At 41.7% G+C, this 17,307-nt stretch overlaps 1 protein-coding gene across 1 annotated transcript in view; it reads left to right on the top strand.

Moving 5' to 3' along the window:
• Window positions 1-17,307, top strand: part of LOC109900537 (glutamate receptor ionotropic, kainate 2-like) — a 159,880-nt gene that overhangs the window by 116,442 nt on the left and 26,131 nt on the right. The window contains exons 10-13 of the mRNA XM_020496194.2: window positions 413-526; window positions 4,053-4,172; window positions 4,356-4,442; window positions 7,356-7,579. Coding sequence (XP_020351783.1) covers window positions 413-526; window positions 4,053-4,172; window positions 4,356-4,442; window positions 7,356-7,579 — 545 coding nt within the window. The remainder of the gene's footprint in view (window positions 1-412; window positions 527-4,052; window positions 4,173-4,355; window positions 4,443-7,355; window positions 7,580-17,307) is intronic.

The following is a 17,307-nucleotide window of genomic DNA, read 5'->3' as shown; positions in this document are numbered from 1 at the left end:
GTGTGTGTAACCTTTATTTAACTAAACAAGTCAGTTAAGAACAAATTATTATTTACAATGACGGCCTACCCCAGCTAAACCCAGACGATGCTGGGCCAATTGTGTGCCACCCTATGGGACTCCCAATCATGGCCAGATGTGATATAGCCTGGATTCGAGCCAGGGACTGTAGTGACGCCTCTTGCACAGAGATGCTGTGCCTTAGACCGCTGTGTCCATGTGTGTGTGTTAACTATTTAACTGTACTAGAATGCTTAAAGGCCGCTAACATTTTAAATATCGGTTATCGGTATCGGTTATCGGTATCTGGATTTTTTGGCAAGGAAAACATTGGATATCGGTATCGGCCAAAAATGTCATATCGTGCTTCACTAATTACCATTTTATCACATGAGAAATGTGTCACCCACAGATAGGAACGTGGGACCCTCCCAGTGGCCTGAACATGACGGACAACCACAAGAGCAAGACAACCAACATCACAGACTCTCTGGCTAACAAATCCCTCCGTGTCTCCACCATACTGGTAAACACACATCTGGCTAGGTCTCTGTATGACTGTAGCCCTATACAGGCACACAGCAGCATCACTAAAGGGCTAGGTTTCTGTATGTCTGTAGCCTCACAGCAGCATCACTGAAGGCTAGGTCTCTTTCTGTCTGTAGCCCTATACAGGCACACAGCAGCATCACTAAAGGGCTAGGTTTCTGTATGTCTGTAGCCTCACAGCAGCATCACTGAAGGGCTAGGTCTCTGTCTCCGTCACTGAAGTGACGACTGACAGCACAGATTTAACCCTTCGGTACTATCAAGAATAGGACTTCATAGTCTAACATACACTACTAGACCAGACATGGATGGAGTATGATGGTTTTTTCTCTCTCTTTTCTCATCATTCTCTTTCTCGTTCCTTTTTTGACACTCTTTGTTGCCGTCTTTCTCTGCTCTCTCTTCTCCATATTTCCTCTCTTACCTTTCTCCACCTCTCTCTCTCCTGTCTCCCCCTCCCTTATTTGATGTTGCCAAATATTTGAATGATTACTTCATTGGCAAAGTGGGAAAACTTAGACAGGAAATTCCAACAATTAACAGTGAGCCATCGTACTCATACATTAAAGAACAAATAATGAAAGAAAAGCATTGCAAGTTGGAATTTTGTAAAGTTAGTTGGGAGAGGCGGAAAAATTGTTAGCGATCAATAATGACAAACATCCTGGCATTGACAACTTAGATGGAAAGCTACTGAGGATGGTAGCTGACTCTATAGCCACTCCTATCTGTCATATCTTTAATCTGATCCTTGAGGAAAGTCTTTGTCCTCAGGCCTGGAGGGAAGCCAAAGTCATTCCGCTACCCAAAAGTGGTAAAGCAGCCTTTACTGGTTCTAACAGCAGACCAATCAGCTTGCTGCCAGCACTTAACAAACTGTTGTGGAAAATGGTGTTTAACCAAATATAATGCTATTTCTCTGTAAACAAATTAACAACAGACTTTCAGCATGCTTATAGAGAAGGGCACTCAACATGTACTTCACTGACACAAATTACTGATGATTGGTTGAAAGAAATTGCTAATAACACGATTGTGGGAGCTGTACTGTTAGATTTCAGTGCAGCCTTTGATATTATTGACCATAACCTGTCGTTGAGAAAATGTATGTGTTATGCCTTTTCAACTTCTGACATATTGTGGATTCATATCTATCTATCCAATAGAACTACACAACACTCCAAAAAGCAAGTCCTTCAGGCTCTAGTTTAGTCTTATCTTGATTATTGCCCAGTCGTTTGGTCGAGTGCTGCAAGGACAGACCTAGTTAAGTTGCATTTGACCTAGAACAGAGTGGCACGTCTTCATTTTTATTGTAATCAGAGGACTAATATAAATATTATACATGTCTAAGAGTTGAGGAGAGATTGACTGCATCACTTCTTATTTTTCTAAGAAACAATGTGTTGAAAATCCCAAATTGTTTGCATAGTGAACTTACACACAGCTCTGAGACACACACTTACCCCACCAGACATGCCACCAGGGGTCTTTTCACAGTCCCCAAATCCAGAACAAATGCAAGAAAGCGTACAGTTCCATCTCATATTGCTCAAATGAACAACAAACCTGGTTTCAAAAAACAGATAAAGCAACACCTTACGGCACAAGGCCTCTCCCCTATTTGGCCTATATAGTTTGTGTGTATGTATTGATATGGAGGCTCGTGTGCCTTTTTTAAAATGATGTAGTTCTGTCCTTGAGCTGTTCTTGTCTATTAATGTTCAGTATTACAGTGGCAAGAAAAAGTATGTGAACCCTTTGGAATTACCTGGATTTCTGCATGAATTTGGCATAAAATTTGATCCGACCTTCATAAGAGTCACAAAAATAGACAAACACAGTGTGCTTTAACTAATATCACACAAATTATTGTATGTTTCTTGTCTATATTGAATACATAATTTAAACATTCACAGTGTAGCTTGGGAAAAGTATGTGAACCATTAGACTAATGACTCCTACAAAAGCTAATTGGAGTCAGGAGTCAGCTAACCTGGAGTCCAATCAATGAGACAAGATTGGAGATGTTGGTTAGAGCTGCCCTGCCCCATACAAAATTCTTCACAAAATGTGAGTTTGCTATTCACAAGAAGCATTGTCTGATGTGAACCGTGCCTCGAACAAAAGAGATCTCAGAAGACCTAAGATTAAGAATTGTTGCCTTGCATAAATCCTGGAAAAGATTACAAAACTATCTCTAAAAGTCAGTCCGTGGTAAGACAAATTGTCTATAAATTGAGAAATGTCAGCACTGTTGCTTCTCTTCCTAGGAGTGGCCGTCTTCCAAAGATGCGCTGAATGCACAGAATGCTCAATGAGGTTAAGATGAATCCTAGAGTGTCAGCTAAAGACTTACAAAAATCTCTGGAAGATTCTAAAATCTCTGTTGACGAGTCTACAATACATAAAACACTAAACAAGAATGGCGTTCATGGGAGGACATCATGGAAGAAGCCACTGCTGTCCAAAAAAAACATTGCTGCACATCTGAAGTTCGCAAAAGAGTACCTGGATGTTCCACAGTGCTGTGGACAGATGAAACTGAAGTTGTGTTGTTTAGAAGGAACACACAACACTATGTGTGGAGGAAAAAAGGCACAGCACACCAACATCAAAACCTCATCTCAACTGTAAACTACGGTCGAGGGAGCATCATGGTTTGGGGCTGCTTTGATGTCTCAGGGCCTGGACAGCGTGCTATCATTGACAGAAAAATTAATTCCCAAGTTTATCAAGACATTTTGCAGGAGAATGTAAGGCTATCTGTCTGCCAATTGAAGCTCAACAGAAGTTAGGTGATGCAACAGAACAACATTCCAAAACCCAGAAGTAAATCAATAACAGAATGGCTTGAAAATATGCCTTCTGGAATGGCCCAGTCAGTCCTGACCTCAAGCCGATTGAGATGCTGTGTCATGACCTCTAAAGAGCAGTTCACACCAGACATCCCAAGAACATTGTGGAACTGAAACAATTTTGTAAAGAGAAACGATCCAAAATTCCTCCTGACAGTTGTGCAGGTCTGATCCGCAATTACAGAAAACGTTTGGTTGAGGTTATTGCTGCCAAAGGAGGGTCAACCTGTTATTAAATTCAAGGGTTCACATACTTTTTCCAGTCTGCACTGTGAATGATTACATGGTGTGTTCAGTAAAGACATGAAAACGTATAATTGTTTGTGTGTTATTAGTTTAAGTTTGTCTATTGTTGTGACTTAGATGAAGATCAGATAACATTTTATGACAAATTCTGTCAGAAATTCCGGTAATTCTAAAGGGTTCACATATGTATTCCTCCCACTGTATGTCATGTTTCATGTTTTGTTCCTGGATGTTTTCTTCCTGGATCCCAGGAAGAGAAGCTGCTGCTTCCTCAACAGCTACTGGAGATCCTAATAAAACGCCAACAAATACCAAACTACCTTTGTCTTTTGCCCCATCTCTGCCTCTTTCTCCTTTCTTCTTCTCCTTCCATCTCCTCCCCCCATTTTTCCTTAACAGGTGGAGCCCTACGTGATGTTCAAGAAGTCAGACAAGCCGCTGTACGGCAACGACCGCTTTGAAGGCTACTGCATCGACCTTCTCCGCGAGCTCTCAGCGATCCTGGGCTTCCGCTATGAGGTGAGTGGATTCCCATGTGTCTCAGTTGGCGTAGCATGGTGCTTGTAACACCAGGGTTCTGGGATCAATCACGATGGTATGAAAATGAATGTGTGTACTACTACAAGTTTCTACTAAATTACATATATTGTTAGTATTAATATGAATAGTTGTTGCTGTAGTCATTCTTATTCTCATTAATAGGTGCGCCTAGTGGAGGACGGGAAGTACGGGGCGCTGGAGGAGAGCACGGGCCAGTGGAGCGGCATGGTCAGGGAGCTCATGGACCATGTGAGTAGGGGGAGGAGAACTTGACTATTGTCATGGTTACCATAGTGGTTATTGGTGGGTTGCCGTGTTGACGAGGTTACAGTTGGTTGGATCATGGATACAATGGAGCTCCATGGGCTTCAGATAGGTTCAGAGGTTATGTCTATAATGGAGTTTCGTGGTCTTCAGATAGGTTCAGAGGTTATGTCTATAATGGAGTTTCATGGTTTACCCTGAGGACCTGCATATTTGTGCTACAAATGGAGCCAAAATTGAGCTTGTTTCTCAATATAAGTACCTGGGTTGGATTGATGACAAGTTGTCCTTCATAACACAAATAAAATCTGACTAAGATGCTAAGATCCAAGATTGTTTTTATATATTGAAATAAATCATGCCTCAGTATTGAAAATAGGAGAAAGAATGTTCAAATAACGTTTCTCCCTGTATTGGATTTTGGTGATATTGTTTACACGCTGTTTTGAAACCCTAGGACACAGTCTACCATTCCACAGTACGTTTTATCACAGCAGACAGTGTTAGGACTCATCATTGTGGTCTGTATAAAATGTGGGATGGACCTCTCTGTCTGTAAGAAGAGAGCTGCATTCTCTTTCATTTATTTCCATAGCAATCTGACAGAATCTCCCTCCATATGTAACGTCATTAATTAAGTTAAGAGTCATAAGTTATCTAAATCCGTTCTCGGGAATGGATAACACTAGAGATCCCTGCAGTCTCCACAGATTTTGGAAAATCTGCTTTGAGTTTTTTTGCCCCTAATTTGTGGAACAATCTGCCGAGTTCACTGCAGTTAGATGTGCTGGTGTCACTCAGGCAGTTTAATTACTGATTGACGACTTTTATGTAGTTGAATGTGATTGCATTTATTAAATATGTTTATTTTGGTTGATTGTGTTCTGAATTATATTGTTTTAAAACACATATATGTGTATGTTTTATTTAGAGGTCGACCGATTATGATCTTTCAACGCTGATACCGATAACGATTCTTGGAGGACCAAAAAAAGCTGATACCGGTTAATCGGACGGTTTTTATATATATACTTGTAATAATAACAATTACAACAATACTGAATGGACACTTTTATTTTAACTTAACATAATACAGAAATAAAAATCAATTTAGTCTCAAATAAATAATGAAACATGTTCAATTTGGTTTAAATAATGCAAAAACACAGTGCTGGAGAAGAAAGTAAAAGTGCAGTATGTACCATGTAAAAAAAGCTCATGTTTAAGTTCCTTGCTCAGAACATGAGAACATATGAAAGCTGGTGGTTCCTTTTAACATGAGTCTTCAATATTCCCAGTTAAGAAGTTTTAGGTTGTAGTTAGGAATAGGAATAGGAATTATAAGACTATTTCTCTCTATACGATTTGGATTTCATATACCTTTGACTATTGGATGCTCTTATAGGCACTATAGTATTGCCAGCCTAATCTGGGGAGTTGATAGGCTTGAAGTCATAAACAGCGCTGTGCTTCAAGCATTGCGACGAGCTGCTGGCAAATGCAGGAAGGTGCTGCTTGAATGACTGCTTACGAGCCTGCTGCGGCCTACCACCACTCAGTCAGACTGCTCTATCAAATATCAAATCATAGACTTAATTATAATATAATAAACACACAGAAATACGAGCCTTAGGTCATTAATATGGTCAAATCCGGAAACTATCATTTCAAAACAAACGTTTATTCTTTTAGTGAAATACGGAACCGTTCCGTATTTTATCAAATGGGCGGCATCCATAAATCAAAATATTGCTGTTACATTGCACAACCGTCAATGTTTTGTCATAATTATGTAAAATTATGGCAAATTAATTATGGTCTTTGTTAGGAAGAAATTGCTCTTCACACAGTTCGCAACGAGCCAGGTGGCCCAAACTGCTGTATATACCCTGACTCTGCTTGCACAGAACGCAAGAAAAGTGACACAATTTCCTTAGTTAATATTGCCTGCTAGCATGAATTTCTTTTAACTAAATATGCAGCTTTAAAAATATATACTTGTGTATTGATTTTAAGAAAGGTTTTGATGTTTATGGTTAGGTACATTGGTGCAACGACATTTCACGAATGCGCTTGTTAAATCATCACCCGTTTGGCGAAGTAGGCTTTGATTCGATGATAAATTATTTGATTATTTGCAACGCATGACAAGCTGGTTAAACTAGTAATATCATCAACCATGTGTAGTTACCTAGTGATTATGTTAAGATTGATTGTTTTTAGTTTAATGCTAGCTAGCAACTTACCTTGGCTCCTTGCTGCACCTGTGTAACAGGTGGTCTCCCTGCCACACAGTCTCCTCGTGGAGTGCAATGTTATTGGCCATAATCGGCATCCAAAAATGCAGATTACCGATTGTTATGAAAACTTGAAATCGGCCATGCCGATTAATCGGTCGACCTCTAGTTTCATTATTCTGTTTTTATTGTAATGTATACAGGGCTCTCTTGTAAAACTGATTTTTAATCTCAGTGTGACTTCCTGTTTAAATAAAAGTTGGTATAAATAAATGGTCTTCAGATGGGTTCAGAGGTTATATCTACAGTATAATGGGGGTCTGTTTTGGGTGGTGCACAAATTATAATAGGGACGCTTTTCAGTTCTTTAACTTCCCAGTTCCCACTAACTACATTACACCTTTATTTAGCAAGGTAAGTTATATTTCAAATAAAACAACCTAGTCCCTTGTCTATCTCAGCTTTTTTAATGTGATACCAAATCCCCTGATTGGTGAACTCCAACAAGACATCAAACAGATCTGGGGCCAGGCTGGGGTGAACCAGGCTGGCCCCAGATCTGTTTGATGTCTTGTCCTATAGCCAGGGTCACGTCAAACATGTTGTCAAGATGGCACAAACAGATCTGGGACCAGGCTATCTTCCCCATCTCTCTTCGCAGAAAGCAGACCTAGCAGTGGCTCCGTTGGCCATCACCTACGTGAGGGAAAAGGTCATCGACTTCTCCAAGCCCTTCATGACACTGGGGATAAGTATCCTCTACCGCAAGCCCAACGGAACCAACCCGGGCGTCTTCTCCTTCCTCAACCCCCTCTCACCCGATATCTGGATGTATATTCTGCTGGCTTACTTGGGTGTCAGTTGTGTGCTGTTTGTCATAGCCAGGTAACATGCCATCCCCTCGCTTTCACAAACCAGACAGTGGCTTTTCTCTGCAACTCATGATACTAGAACCAGAATGTGGAGTTATTCTACCTCTAAAATGTAAACTCTATGCCTTAAAGGAAAGCTTTTACAGTGAAGTGGGACAGTCTGACAGACTGTGTATATGCCCTTAAGCTCATGTAAAGATATCTTATGTAATGTACTGTGGACATGCCCTGGCTCCAGACTGAGGAAAATATGAAACAATCAGTGTGAGGCCTTGTGTGACCTTTGGTTATATATTGGTGTGCTCAGTGTTAGGCATTGAATACAGTATGTTTATTTAGCTATTATAAGTGTAGTAGTATCTTAGTAGGCAAAACTGATTGCAATGACATAATTATGAAGTAATATTGTATGCTGGTTGTAAAATGATGTTTTTAAGACACCTTTTTCACAACCAGAAAAATACGTCTTTAGATGGTTGTAATCTGGTTATCTGGATCCAGAAAACCAGTTCACACACAGAATATTATGTTATTGGGAAGTCCCATTACAAATGATCACCGCTGGGTAGTAGAATTCCCCTGACCGAAGCATTGCTACGTAATCCTATGTAGAAAAGTGTTAACTAACCCCAGAACTCTGGGGTGCCAGCTGTTACGTGTTCTTTGGTTTGACCCCAAGAGTTTTGTGGTTAATGCACTTATTCCAAATGTTACTGGCATTATGATCAGCTGAGAGGAAGGCAACAACTGTCACCTAAGTTGGTTCAGAATATGCACTTATTTTATTGCAATCTTTTTCGAACGTATGTTGGGTAAGTTTCTCTATATTTTCAATGTAGCCTTTCCATGGTCCTACGTTTACACAGTGAAATGAACCCAGATATAGCTGCAAGCATGTTTGTGTGTTTCTGCATGATGTGTGTTTGACATTGTGCTTATTATAACACATCCACTTCCTTGAACTGTGTGCCAACATAATGGAAATGGTTCGGTGAACCACGCTGCTCTCCTGGTGAATAACCTTCCCTGAAACGTGAAGACATGGTCTTAGGAGGCTTTAGCTCAGGAGGCTAAAACAGTGCAATGGCGATTGCCTCTATACCATTGTGTTCATTATCAGATAACTCGTTCTATGTCTTCCATAGGGGTGTTGATGGGTAATAGCTCAAAGCCTGCAATATGCTATTTTCCCCCAGGCGTCAACTTGCTGAGCTGAGCTCTCTCATAATTGAAGTATTGACCAGTCAACAAACATATTGATTGGTTGAGTCCCTTTATGTCAAGGATATTGTTTTCTTTAATCCCCTACAAATAGATCTCTAACGAATTGAAAGCTAATTGATCCACATCCAAAGGACTAAAAGGAAGGATTTTCCTACGTTCTACAACATTTTAGTTTTATTCAGTTCCTAACGAAATGTAAAATGAAATGTCTTTAAATGCTCTTCCTTTATTGAGAAGAAAACACAGTTGAAATTCCATCAGACATATGACATGTTCACAACCATAGAACACCTACGTATTGAGTCGCGATAAATATCTCAGAGAGCTCGGACAATGCATGGGCCACCATACACAATAAGGTCCCCTGTACATTGCATGTACACATGGAGATGTTCCTCATTCTGGCTAACACACTAGATAAGCACAAATCACAGTGTTAGGCTCTTTCCTTCACACACACACACACACACACACACACACACACACACACACACACACACACACACACACACACACACACACACACACACACACACACACACACACACACACACACACATGCACTCAAACACATTCTCTCACACACATATATACACACATGCACAGACACACACACACACACACCTACACACACCTCTCCTCAGATGCCCTGAGACAAGAAGGGAAACAGATCTATAAAACCGGCTAGAGTGATTGAGTCCAGCAGACAGCTAATAGGAGGGTGCCTGATGAGGTTTTGTGGCTGTGGATAGGAGGAGAGAAGAGGAGAGGAGGATGGGAGGAGAGGAGGATGAGAGGAGAGGATGAGAGGAGGAGTGTGAGAGGAGAGGAGGAAGAGAGGAGAGGAGGAGAGAAGGATGAGAGGAGAGGAGAAGGAGGAGAGGAGGATGAGAGGATAGGAGAGAAGGATGAGAGGAGAGGAGGGGAGGAGAGGAGGATGAGAGGTGAGGAGGAGAGAAAGATGAGAGGAGAGAAGGATGAGAGGAGGAGTCCTTTTGTTATTCTGTGTGGGACTCTGCATGTCCCCTGTCTGCGCTCTGTCTGTGTGTCTGTGTGTGTGCCATCTGTGTTTGTGTGTATGCCATCTGTGTGTGTGCATGTACGCGTATGTGAGTGTGTATGTGTGTGTGTGAGTGTGCATGTGTGCGCAGGGTGACACTTCTCTACTGCGGGAATCAGTGTGCAGAACACAACCCAGAGGAATACAGGAGTGGAACGCACAGCAAAACCTCTCTCACACAGACACACACACACACACACACAGTGCGTTTCACACTGTCACACAATGTCACAAACCACATGATGCCACAGGGGACATTGAGCGGTGGTGCACGGTCGCCAGCGGTTACAAGGAGACGGAGCTCATTGACATTCTGGCCTGTCAGGCGGTCGGATGGGGCTGGCAGGAAGTTTAATGGCCCACAATTCATCATGTTTGTGGAATAAACGTCCCTTTATTACAGAGAACCATAAACACTAAGCAAAGTCATACTGATGAAATGTGGTTACAGTTTACAGTGGGATGTAGTGGTAAACACAAAGGTTGGTAAATGCACAACAACGCTAACTTTATTTTATAAATGACAATGTGTGTAAAACAGCGTTAACCCTCTGCTATATCCCTGGTGCTATTCATGTGAGAAGTATACACTGAGTGTACACAACATTAAGAATACCTTCCTAATATTGATTTGCTCCTGCTTTGGTCCTCAGAACAGCTTCAATTCGTCATGGCATGGACTCTACAAGGTGTTGAAAGCGTTCCACAGGGATGCTGGCCCATGTTGACTCTAATATCTCCCACTAATATCTCCCACAGTTGTATCAAGTTGGCTGGATGTCCTTTGAGTGGTGGACCATTCTTGATACACACAGAAAACTGTTGAGCGTGAAAAACCCAGCAGTTTTGCAATTCTTGACACTCAAACCGGTGCGCCTGGCACCTAATACCATATCCCATTCATAAGCACTTACACTCCCATTCAGAAGTTTGGAGTTACTTAGTAATGACCTGGTTTTTGAAAGAAAAGCACATTTTTCGTCCATTAAAATAACATCAAATGAATCAGGAATACAGTGTAGACATTGTTAATGTTGTAAATGACTATTGTAGCTGGAAATAGATGATTTTTTATGGAATATCTACATAGGCATACAGAGGATTCCTGTGTTCCAATTTCACTGTTGTTAGCTAATCCAAGTTTATCATTTTAAAAGAAGCAATAAAACTGGCCTTTTTTAGACTCGTTGAGTATCTGGAGCATCAGCATTTGTGGGTTCGATTACAGGCTCAAAATGGCCAGAAACAAAGACCTTTCTTCTGAAACTTGTCAGTCTATTCTTGTTCTAGGAAACTAAGGCTAATCCAAGCAAGAAATTGCTAAGAAACTGAAGATTCAAAATGTGTAGAGTACTTTTGGGTGTCAGGGAAAATGTATGGAGTAAAAAGTACAGAATTTTCTTTAGGAATGTAGTGAAGTAAAAGTAACAGTTATCAAAAATAGAAATTGTGAAGTACAAATACCCATAAAAAACGACTTAAGTAGTACTTTAAAGTATTTTTACTTAAGTACTTCACATCACTGCATATTGGATGTTGTATAGGTGATCAGACATGCCCATATTAGGCAACTCCTCTAGCACAAACGTAATCAGGTCCTGATGCCTAACGCTAACCCAATCTGACTCTCAGGTCCTCATACCTACTGCTAACCCAATCCCACTCTCAGGTCCTGATGCCTCATGCTAACCCAATCCCACTCTCAGGTCCTGATGCTTAATGCTAACCCAATCCCACTCTCAGGTCCTGATACCTAATGCTAACCCAATCCCACTCTCAGGTCCTGATGCCTAATACTAACCCAATCCCACTCTCAGGTCCTGATGCCTAATGCTAACCCAATCCCACTCTCAGGTTCTGATGCCTAATGCTAACCCAATCACACACACAGGTCCTGATGCCTAATGCTAACCCAATCCCACTCTATGGTCCTGATGCCTAATGCTAACCCAATCACACACACAGGTCCTGATGCCTAATACTAACCCAATCCCACTCTAAGGTCCTGATGCCTAATGCTAACCCAATCACACACACAGGTCCTGATGCCTAATGCTAACCCAATCCCACTCTCAGGTCCTGATGCCTAATGCTAACCCAATCCCACCCTCAGGTCCTGATGCCTAAAGCTAACCCAATAACACTCTCAGGTCCTGATGCCTAATGCTAACCCAATCCCACTCTCAGGTCCTGATGCCTAAAGCTAACCCAATAACACTCTCAGGTCCTGATGCCTAATGCTAACCCAATAACACTCTCAGGTCCTGATGCCTAATGCTAACCCAATAACACTCTCAGGTTCTGATGCCCAATGCTAACCCAATCCCACTCTCAGGTCCTGATGCCCAATGCTAACCCAATCACACTCTCAGGTCCTGATGCCCAATGGTAACCCAATCACACTCTCAGGTTCTGATGCCTAATGCTAACCCAATCCAACTCTCAGGTTCTGATGCCCAATGCTAACCCAATCACACTCTCAGGTCCTGATGCCTAATGCTAACCCAATCCAACTCTCAGGTTCTGATGCCTAATACTAACCCAATCCCACTCTCAGGTCCTGATGCCCAATGCTAATACAATCCCACTCTCAGGTCCTGATGCCTAAAGCTAACCCAATAACACTCTCAGGTCCTGATGCCTAATGCTAACCCAATAACACTCTCAGGTCCTGATGCCTAATGCTAACCCAATAACACTCTCAGGTTCTGATGCCCAATGCTAACCCAATCCCACTCTCAGGTCCTGATGCCCAATGCTAACCCAATCACACTCTCAGGTCCTGATGCCCAATGCTAACCCAATCACACTCTCAGGTTCTGATGCCTAATGCTAACCCAATCCAACTCTCAGGTTCTGATGCTCAATGCTAACCCAATCACACTCTCAGGTCCTGATGCCTAATGCTAACCCAATCCCACTCTCAGGTCCTGATGCCCAATGCTAATCCAATCACACTGCTAATTTGATGCCACTCTCACTTAATAAGCTTTTACTGCAGTGGGCTAAATCAGGGTCACAGAGTGTTTCTTGGTAGACTTAAACACATCTCATTTGAACCAAAAGAATACACCTCACACAGATGGTTATGGGCTTAAACAAGGAATATACATATACCATGGCAGATATAGAGTTGAAATGTATTATGTTTTGAGTTTGCATCCCAATATTACACTTCATATATAAAGAACAGAAGACTGAAATATAACAAAACCGTTTGACATTGACCTGACTTTCTGCGTATAAAAAAAGTGTATTAATTATGAAATTATTAAAAGTATTAATAACATTACACCCATGAAGCCACTATGTCATTTGACTGCAGTTAAAGGGCTCCCATAATAAAGGAGGAATATCCCGAGGGAGGGCACGAGGGAGTCTGGGGGCATCAGGAAGGAAGAAGGTAGAGAAGAAGGGGGAGTTGAGGGAGAGGCGGAGTCCATGAATCTCAATGAGCTCCATAGATGATCAGGGATGGGGACGTTATCTCCAGTGACAGTGTTATTCCACTCCATCGATCGGGCCTCACAATAAACTGAAGGCATTTGAATACGTCAATATGTTGATCTAGGGGAAAGGGTAAATTATTTGTGTTTGGTCTCCAGTGGAGAATAGGAATCTAAGGCCATAGTAAAAGCTTGTAAGAGCGTCAATTCGAGTCCGAGACTGGGGGGGGAGGCGAGACCGAGTCAAGACCGAGACCAAGTCAAGACCAGGACCAGAAAAAGGCGAGTCCAATTTAAGACCATGATTGTAATTTTGTCAAATCACCAAATAATAAGAGTTCAAAATGTCCGGTATTTCTGTGTTTATATTTCAGAACAATATATGGATTCCTTAGACATTCATTATTGTGAAAAGACGCATGCTGAGGTCAAATTGAGTTATTACTAACCCAAACACAGTGGGGAACAATTGGCCTTCTATGCCTTCAGAGAAGTTCTAAGGATTTATAAAATAATTATTAGAATAATAGAATAATAATGATACAAATATTATTATTTTATTATTTTTAATGATTTTCTGATTTAATCTCTTAATTTTTTATTGGAAAGGAAAGGGTTAACACTGAAGAGAAAGAAATATCCAATCAGGTTTTGGGGGGGGGGTCTCTGGGGAGGTAAAGCTACAGTTGCTTGCTAAGTCAGCCATTGGCTAGGCCATCAGAAGCTAGATAAAGGCACCTGTCACTCAACATAGGTCAACATTTTGGAGTGGCAGTGGAATCAACCAATCACATTTTGACTTAATGAGTGGGACCGTTTTTACAAAAACGTATGGAAACTGCCTTCTTGAAGGCTAATAGCGAGCAGTAGTTTTCCCAAGGTCTAGCTAGCTAGCTTTTGTTGTCGGCTAGTTTGCAGCGGCTGCAACAGGTGTTATCAAAGAGGATGTTTTTGCTAATTTGTTAGCTTCTCCCTTTTCAAAGATAACTTTCAACAAGAAATTAAGTTTCAAATGATCATCAGCTAGTCGGAAGACTTCCAGTTTGGTGTGGCGTCATTTCCGTTCCAATTTTCTGGAAGCTTGCTTCAGAGCTCGGGTATTTTCTGTATACCAGAGAGCTAGTTTCTCATGAAATTAGGTGGTTCATTTGTACTCTGACATCCTTGGGTAGGCGAAGGGAGTCTGGAAGGGCATCAATCTTTGTGTTGTCTGAGAATTTATAGAACGACTTGATGATCCTTGGTTAGGATCTGAGCAGATTATTTGTTGCGATTGCAAACGTAATAAAATTGTGGTCCTATAGTCCAGGATTATGAGGAAAAACATTAAGATCCACAACATTTATTCCATGGGACAAAACTAGGTCCAGAGTATGACTGTGGCAGTGAGTAGGTCCGGAGACATGTTGGACAAAACCCACTGAGTCGATGATGGCTCCGAAGCCTTTTGGCTTTGGAAACCCAAAGTTGAATGAAAAAAAGTAGAGCGAGGGAAAAACAAAAAATATAAATGGTAATTAAAAAGTCAAAACCGTAAAGTTGTCAGGTAGAAAAGTAAGGTGAGCAACAAAATGCACGTAAACAAGTCTGCAAGTTGTGACCGGAAAATGCACAACTTGCCCTAGCAGAGCTGGTTAGGCTGTTTACATGTTATCTAGAGCAAGGTGACTAACTATTACTTTCTTTGCCTGCGTTTACTGACACTGGTCATATTCAGCAGATGTTGCGCGTTTGTAAATTCATCAGTTGTTCTGCACTTTGGCACACTCAGACGAGAGTGCTCTGAAATCGGAGTAAATAGCGAATTTGTGAATGCAGGAGATATGCTAACTGCATAACAGTCGTTTAAGTTCTTTCTAGCTAACTCAATGACGCCTGCATCTCTAGCTGTGTATAGCCACCAAAAAAAACGATATGAGGGGAAAAACTCAGTCACTCACCCACTCCTCCAATGGGATGACCTGACATCCTCCAAGTAGCTAGCTGTTAGGCTCCATGTCTTTAGCTTGCTACAGTTACACTAGCCTATTAGCCACATTATGACTGACTTTTGATCATTGCCCTTGATAGTTTGATTGTATTGACATACCCAGCCTTAGTTACATTGTTTTTGTTTTTGTCCAGAATTTTGAGTCACTGAATCTGAAACAGTGCATCCCCAGGAGGAAGCAAACAATGTATCAGACCAGCTGGGATTTACAACCTGATAGCAATATGTTTTGGACTACCAAGAAATGTATTGGTGAATTATATGAATCATGCATTGAACTGCATCCATCTATTCTGCAAAAAATAACTTAGTGTACGTCATGGAACCTATTTTTAAAACCTCTTATAAAGTTGCTTTTGTAGCATAAACTGGGTTTCAACATTTTTGACTGATATTATGATTGTCTGTTTGTTTCATATCTGCAAAGTAGTTCAAACGCTGTCAGTTCCACTTTAAACTTTAGGTCACCGGTTACTTTGTGTGCTAAATGTGAAATATTTTTTGCAATGGGTGTAAATTTAGATTGGGAAATGCTTAGATGTACGTTTAGATTGCTTGTGTTTTTGTATTCTTATGGTTGGGACCTACTGGCTTATTATGTCAGAGTTTATAGACTGCTTATCCTTTAACATCACGCTGTGTGTGATTGCTGTCTTCCCATCTGCTCTATGCAGGGGTGTAGTGGTGTTTTAACATCACGCTGTGTGTGACTGCTGTCTTCCCATCTGCTCTATGCAGGGGTGTAGTGGTGCTTTAACATCACGCTGTGTGTGACTGCTGTCTTCCCATCTGCTCTATGCAGGGGTGTAGTGGTGCTTTAACTTCACGCTGTGTGTGACTGCTGTCTTCCCATCGGCTCTATGCAGCGGTGTAGTGGTGCCTGGAGAAGTGGGTATAGTCTAATTTTGCACACAATGTTCCCAAACGCCCCCCCAGCAAAGGAAAGGCCCCCTGTGTGAAAAAGCCTGTTTTCTTATGGTTTTTTTCTCCTATAGATTATTCAGATTTTCACTCTCAAAATCACACCTTTTTTCTTTTAAAGGTTCACCACTCACAAATGTGATGGTCTATGTCCACAACAATGCTTAAACCACATCAATGTGATTGAGTGGGCCTGTGAGGGCCTCGCTCCCCAATGGGTGGGCCTGGCTCCCCAGTGGGTGGGCCTGTGAGGGCCTGACTCCCAAGTGGGTGGGCCTGGCTCCCCAGTGGGTGGGCCTGTGAGGGCCTGACTCCCCAGTGGGTGGGCCTGTGAGGGCCTGGCTACCTAGTGGGTGGGCCTGTGAAGGCCTGGCTCCACAGTAGTTGGGCCTCTGTCCACCCAGGCCCATCCATGTCTACGCCCCTGATGCAAACAGCACATGATGACAATTGCACATCACAAATAGCCTACGAACCAACACTTCTGACTTCAATAACTGATTTCAATACCTGGTTTGCATACCCATTGTTGCCTTAGTTAGCATTTACTGGTAGATAAGTTGAAACATCTTTCCTACCCTACCGGATATCGATGTCATTCTTCTGTGAGCTGCTCCATGACAAAACAAGTTGAGAGCTGCACACTTACTGCCTGCAGATTAAATTATGCTGAAACTAAGCTATGTGTGCGGCGCATATGTGAATATATTTCACGTGCTTTGCCATTGTGTAGGCTACTTTGTGCATGATTTATCTATTGTACTACATAATGGATAAGTCGTATACCTCCACTACACTACTTTGATATGCATAAGTAGGGATGAAACAGTGAGTATAAGCAATGCCCACTGAAAAAAAGTGAGTATACTGCTTATACTTGTGTAAACCCTCGACTGCACCACTGACCCTTTGTGTTTTTCAAAAAGTGCTCTCTCCTACATGAGTGTGCTGGTATTACCGTTTCTGTCCTTTCAGAATCACGAACCTGTCACACACTAGGTTCACCACTGAAGGCCTATACACTAGGTTCACCACTGAAGGCCTATACACTAGGTTCACCACTGAAGGCCTATACACTAGGTTCACCACTGAAGGCCTAT

This window comes from Oncorhynchus kisutch, linkage group LG12 (assembly GCF_002021735.2).
Source record: "Oncorhynchus kisutch isolate 150728-3 linkage group LG12, Okis_V2, whole genome shotgun sequence".
In the NCBI taxonomy this organism is placed as follows: domain Eukaryota; kingdom Metazoa; phylum Chordata; class Actinopteri; order Salmoniformes; family Salmonidae; genus Oncorhynchus; species Oncorhynchus kisutch.
This window is presented reverse-complemented; position numbering and strand designations above follow the sequence as displayed.